General features: G+C 42.8%; 1 protein-coding gene across 3 annotated transcripts in view; it reads left to right on the top strand.

Annotated features, from left to right (window-relative positions):
• The window catches only part of lrrk2 (leucine-rich repeat kinase 2), a 47,812-nt gene that overhangs the window by 33,330 nt on the left and 8,308 nt on the right, over positions 1 to 6,174 (top strand). For all 3 annotated transcript variants that reach the window (XM_037978351.1, XM_037978352.1, XM_017430227.3), the window contains exons 34-43: positions 540 to 727; positions 839 to 993; positions 1,072 to 1,218; positions 2,423 to 2,614; positions 2,782 to 2,928; positions 3,052 to 3,164; positions 3,400 to 3,590; positions 5,182 to 5,342; positions 5,473 to 5,643; positions 5,863 to 5,963. In XM_037978351.1, coding sequence (XP_037834279.1) covers positions 540 to 727; positions 839 to 993; positions 1,072 to 1,218; positions 2,423 to 2,614; positions 2,782 to 2,928; positions 3,052 to 3,164; positions 3,400 to 3,590; positions 5,182 to 5,342; positions 5,473 to 5,643; positions 5,863 to 5,963 — 1,566 coding nt within the window. The remainder of the gene's footprint in view (positions 1 to 539; positions 728 to 838; positions 994 to 1,071; positions 1,219 to 2,422; positions 2,615 to 2,781; positions 2,929 to 3,051; positions 3,165 to 3,399; positions 3,591 to 5,181; positions 5,343 to 5,472; positions 5,644 to 5,862; positions 5,964 to 6,174) is intronic.

Raw genomic sequence — 6,174 nt, 5'->3', positions numbered from 1 at the left:
CCCCCCCCCCCCCCCTTTTTTTTTAATAATCCATATGCTTCCAATTGCTTCCGTTTCCAGAAAACACTGTTTTCAGTTCAGCTGTTACTGTTTGTTGACATAGCCAACCCAAGGTACAGTATGAGCAAACCAAGCAGCTGCCTTTCTTTGTCCTTCTAGATTATTATTCAGGATTTCATCCTTGAAAGAACGCTTTCTTCTTAAAATACAGTCTGCTTACTTTAATCCAGGCACTGTCAACGAGCTTGAGCCATTTCTCACAGTTGGAAGTTCTGCTGTACTGCCCTGTTATACATGTAGTGATGATCTCTAACTCTCTCCTCTCTTTTTTTACGTCATAAGTCTATAAACTTTAGCTAAACCAAAAACACATCATCCCCTTTTTTTAAAATCAAATTCACAGGTGTGTTGTTTTGCTTCATTTCATTTACACAGCTTTATTCTTCCTGTTTTATTCTAGGTTTGTCCGTTTTATTTATATTTGCTGCTTGTAGGTTTTTGTTTATGGTTCCGACTGACTTTTCCCGCCTTCTGCGCAGAAACTGGCATTAAAGGGCTCTGCCATCTGGGAGCAACCCAGAGGAGTGGTTCAGCGTTCTGTGGTGGAAAAGTTTCTGTTTGAGACCAAATGCTTCCCAAGGAGCCACGTGACGCAGTTCTTCAAGCTTCTGGAAAAGTTTCAGCTCGCGCTTCCCTTCGGTGGGGACCAGCTTCTTGTGCCCAGCAGGTAACAAGCGTTGAGCCTTCGGGATCGCTGTGCTTGAACCAAAGCCAGTACGAACGTCGACAATCCGGTGTCTCACACATTTTGTACCCCCCCTCACGGTTTTGCCCACAGCTTGTCCGAACACAGACCAGCAATAGAGCTGCCCCACTGTGAGAACTCCGAGGTGATCGTGCGTCTGTATGAGATGCCGTACTTCCCCATGGATTTCTGGTCTCGGCAGATCAGCCGCCTGCTGGAGGTCTCCTCCTACTTGCTTTGTGGAAGAGGTGAGTTCATCAGTGACTGCTTGCGTCGCTGCTGAAGGCAGAGGGTTAATAAAACCTCTGCTACCTTGTCCTGTTCAGAGAAAGCGCTTCGACCAAAGCGGATCTACTGGAGGAGAGGCGTTTACCTGAACTGGTCCTGTGAAGCTTACTGCTTGGTGGAGGCGTCTTCTGAGAAGGACAACCCCTCCTGCTTTGTCCGGATCACCGTGCCCTCCTCCCGAAAAGGTGAGGACAAGTTTAAAAGGTTCCAAGCAAATATCTGAAAGGATGCTGTTCTGGTTGTCTTTTAAAGAGCATCAGTTTTGGATTTCTGAGGATAGTTGAGATGAAACCACTCACATTAGATCCTGCCTTTTCATCTAAAATCAGAATACGATGAGATTTGAACTTATAAAAAAGAAACTTTGTTCCTGAGGTGTCATTATTTTGCTTTGTAGTAAAGAATTGTTCCATCTTTAAACTGTTTAAAACTAAATATCAATAGATCGTCCATAAAAACCATGATGTCATGCAAGTTTGTAAAATACTTTCAGGAAAACGGATAAAATAATTACAGAAGCCGAGAAAGGATAGGCTTAGAAATGTATTTTTATGGCCTCATCTTGAGATAATGATGGGTATTTTCCCAAGATAACAGGATAAGTATGTCCATGTCCTTTCTCAGCTTCCGTCCATTTTTTTTACAGTGAAATAGATAAATAGATTAACCTGTTTATTTGAAAGAAGGAACAAAACAGGTTCCTTTATCTTGAGATAATGAAATTAATAACTTATTTTGGGAAAAAAGGTGTCATCCCCTCAAGATAACTGTTTTTAAGATAAGGATGCTTGTTAACAAGGTAACAGCAGAAAAATCAAATTCTTAGGATGTTGTCTCTCAACTCCTGCACTTTTCTGTGCTGGAATAAATATGTTAACACATTAATTTGAGAAAGTAACACATTTTATCTCAAGGTGATAATTACAAAAAATGTGTCCTGAGAAAACAAGGGTTGTTATATTGAGTCGATTTCTCTAATTATCTTGAGATAATGAGATATTTATCTTATCTCACTATAACATCAAAATAAACTGATGATCTTGAGAAAACAAGTTAAATATAATAATTATTATTATTATTATTTTTTATATAATTATAATATTATTATATTTCTCCCAAAAACAAACAGAATAGTAAACTTGTGATCCATACAAGATAAAATAAAACGGTAAAAAAAATAAATAAAAAGAAACCAACTGCTCATTGATATTTCTTACAATGAGTTGGATGTTTTTCGTTTGAGGTTGTATTTACCTCCTATTGTTCATTTAATAAAAGTTGTTTTGTTTTGTTTTTTTCTCCAAATGAGCCATCGCTGATAGTCGTGTCCGTAACGAAAGTTGATGACCGCGTCACTCCCTATGCTAACCGCTGTCTCTTTCGGCCCAGGCCGGGTGTTACTGGGTCAGGTGGTGGATCACATCGACTCGGTTCTGGAGGAGTGGTTTCCCGGTCTGCTCAACACGGACATGCACGGTAACGGAGAAGCTCTGCTGAAGAAGTGGGCTCTGTACAGCTTCGAGGACGGACGGGAGTGGAGCAAGATCCTGCTGGAGGAGCTTTTCAAATACTCTGATAACGGTTCGTGCTTTGAACCCCCTCATAAAAAGATCAACACTTGTACCACTGCTGTCAGTTTGCCTACAGTTCTATGTAAATGATCTTAAAGTTCCTATTTAAATCATCCCCCATGCACAGTTTTGGCTATGCTGATTCTCCCAAATTAGTTTTCTCCTCGTCTGTCCTAGATTTTTTGCTGGTGAGCTCAGAAGACCCGCGCAACACAACACCTATCTCTCAGGTTGCCCCAGACTTGGTTCTGAGTGATCAGCCTGCAGGAACTATACTGGACCGGGAGGAGCTGCAAGTAGACCTGTCCAAAGAGAACAGACTAGGTCTGCCTTTTTTTTTTTTTTTTTTATGTACACAGTAGGAAGAGCCATGGCGTTGTTACCATACGCCTGTAAGATAGTTTTATTTATTTACCTTTAAATGTATGAATCTTTTTTTTTTTGCAGGAGATGGTGGTTTTGGAACAGTTTATCGAGGAGCTTATAAAAACGAAGAAGTAGCTGTGAAGATATTCAACAGACACGCGTCTGAGCTTTACATCTACCGGCTCCTCAGACAGGTAAAGTCCCGGCTGCAGCAGTTTTGGCTGTTGTTGGGTCCTGGAAGAATCAGATCAGTGATTTAGCAATAAACTGTTTAGATTATGCTTTTTTTAGTTTAGTTTAGATCTAAAATTGTTTGGCACCCTTTTTCAGGGCAGAACTGGCCCTATCCTCGCAGTCTTTCGTTTAAAAAAAAAAACAAAATAAAAAAAGTCCTGGAACAACTGGAACAATAAGCGGCTATGTTTTCAGGAACTGGTGGTGCTGGGTCGCCTCCGACACCCCAGCCTGGTGGGGCTGCTGGCAGCCGGCTCGGCTCCGCAGGTCCTGGTGATGGAGCTGGCTCTCAGAGGTTCTCTGGATTCGCTCTTTCAACACAAGAACGGTAACCTCAGCCAAAAGCTCCAGCACAGGATTGCTCTGCATGTGGCAGACGGGCTCAGGTACGTTTGTGTTGGATATTAGACATGTTGTGTCTGTTTCTGTATATTAATGATAAATATCTTCCATAGGTAAGACAATTAAAGAGTACAGGGGAAACGAGCATCACACAGATACCATCACACACACTGTTTTTTTTACTCCTTTTTTTAGTATTCAGTATCTTTTTTCCCCCACAAATCATGCTGAATCATGAACTCCTCTGACCAGAGAACCTGTTCTGTGAGATGAACTCATGGCTCAGAGCTGTGCAGAGATGACATCACTTCCTTTCTGGGTAGTAATAGGTTCAGACTTCAGGTTATATTTCTAGCTGCAGCAGAGGATTGCAGGGGGGCTCCGTGTTGATCAAGGTGGGCGTACAGGTTCCCCTCTGCTGCCTCTAAGGGTTCAAGGGTTACACAAATCCTGTCTGGGGTTTTACACCGGCTTCACTTTCAGATTTATATACACCTCCTAATATTTATCTGGGAGTCTTGTTCACGAGTGACAGCAGGGCGGAGTTTTGAGCACATTAATGAGGGCCTTTATGCAGTCTGCTGAGCTGAAAGGTGGAGGTATCAATTTATTGGTTCAACCCTCACCTATGGTCATGTGGTCTGGATCATGATCGGAAGAACGACATCATGGATACAAGCAGCTGAAATGAGCTTCCTCTGTAGGGTGGCCGGGCTCAGCCTTAGAAATAAGCCAAGCCAACTTTATTTATGAGCACTTTTAAAACAGCAAAACTGTCCAAAGTGCTGAATAAACATCGTATAAAAACCCCAACATAAAACAAGCAAATACATAAAAGACGTTGTAGACATTTTGACAAATAAAATAACCTCCCTCATGTTGCGTCAAAAGCCAACGAAAAGAGATGGGTTTTCAAAGCAGTTTTAAAAATAGACAAAGAAGAGGCCTGTCTAATATGTTGTAAGTTCCAAAGCCTTGGAGCTGCCACTGTAAAGGCTCTGTCTCCTCTGAGCTTATGCCTCGTCCTCAGGAGAAGCCAGGAGAAGCTGGTCTGCTGACCTGAGTGAGCAGGAAGGGTAGCGTAACTGCAAGAGCTCAGACATGTAAGGCGGGGCCAGACCATTTAAAGATTTAAAAACAAAAAAAAGAATCTTAAAATGAATCCTAAACTGAAAAGGCAGCCTGTGCAATGAGGCTAAAACTGGAGTCGTGCTCTCTCCTTCGTGTACCGGTTAAGATACTAAAAGATACTAAGATACTAAAAAAGGACCCTTATTAAAGGCTTCATCAGAAAATACAAAGTTCGGTTTTAGTTGCATTTTGGACACATTTCCACCTTGAGGGCTCTTCATAATCACACTCTAAAATGAGATTTTTTGAATCTCAAAAGCTGCACAATGTTTTGAACCTCTCATCATCTTTTTGCAAAGTTCATACAGTGGACCAGCAGAACAAAATCTGAGCTAACTTTTCACACAGGGGTCACTGGAGGCCACTAACGATCTAAAACAAGCTCTGTACAAGTTTCTACTGCATCCGAGGGTTTGATCATCAACATTTTCACCATTTTCTGCCCAAGAGGGTAAAATGTGTTGTGAGAAGCACCAAACCCACTCGTTGTATCTGTGCGACCAGGTACCTTCACTCAGCCATGATCATCTATCGGGACCTGAAGCCCCACAACGTCCTCCTGTTCAACCTGAAGACCGACTCGGAGATCGTCGCCAAAATCACTGACTACGGGATCGCTCAGTACTGCTGCAGCATGGGAGTGAGGAGCTCGGAGGGCACGCCAGGTCCGACTCAAAGCTTTTATCCGCCTCTCTGTAAAACCCCGACCTCTGACAGGTCATTTCTTGCACTCGATGTGACATCCTAATGGCTCCGCAGCGAGCCGTCGTTAAAGATTTAGCTCTTTTCTGACAGGTTTCCGAGCCCCAGAGGTCGCCCGGGGCAACGTGATCTACAACCAGCAGGCCGACGTGTTCTCGTTCGGCCTGCTGCTCTACGACCTGCTGACGTGTGGCGAGCGCATTTCAGATGGCATGAAGTTTCCCAGCGAGTTTGACGAAATCGCAGTGCAGGGCAGGCTGCCAGGTAACAAATAATTCATCTGAAAGCACTGAGGACCTTTTTCAAGAAAATCCCTTGAAGTCGAGTTAATTTTTGATGATTTCACATTGGCGTTGGTGACGGAATTTTCTTAGAAACATAATTTGGGAATAGTTTTGTTATCATCTGTAATTAGAGTCGGGAGGCGTTTAAATGAGAACAAAATAATGCAAAATCGTTAAATGTCTGTTTCTCCGTATAAAGATCCAGTAAAGCACTACGGCTGCTCGCCTTGGCCGGGCTTTCAGGCTCTGATAAAGGACTGTCTGAGGGAAAACCCACAAGATCGACCCACTTCTGATCAGGTGAGGACTCGGAAACACTGTCACAGCCGGTGACTGAGGGGGTTGTAGAAACGAGCGGGGACGGAGCGAGACTAATCCGGACTTTTGTTCCGACTCAACCTTCAGCAGAAAAAAGAAAAGAAAACGAAGTTTGAATCATTCTACTTCCTGTTCAAACATGGGCGTTAACATTATGTTTATTTTTTTCTAAGAGGAAAATGCTCGCTGAATC

Source organism: Kryptolebias marmoratus, linkage group LG11 (assembly GCF_001649575.2).
Source record: "Kryptolebias marmoratus isolate JLee-2015 linkage group LG11, ASM164957v2, whole genome shotgun sequence".
Taxonomy (NCBI): domain Eukaryota; kingdom Metazoa; phylum Chordata; class Actinopteri; order Cyprinodontiformes; family Rivulidae; genus Kryptolebias; species Kryptolebias marmoratus.
This window is presented reverse-complemented; position numbering and strand designations above follow the sequence as displayed.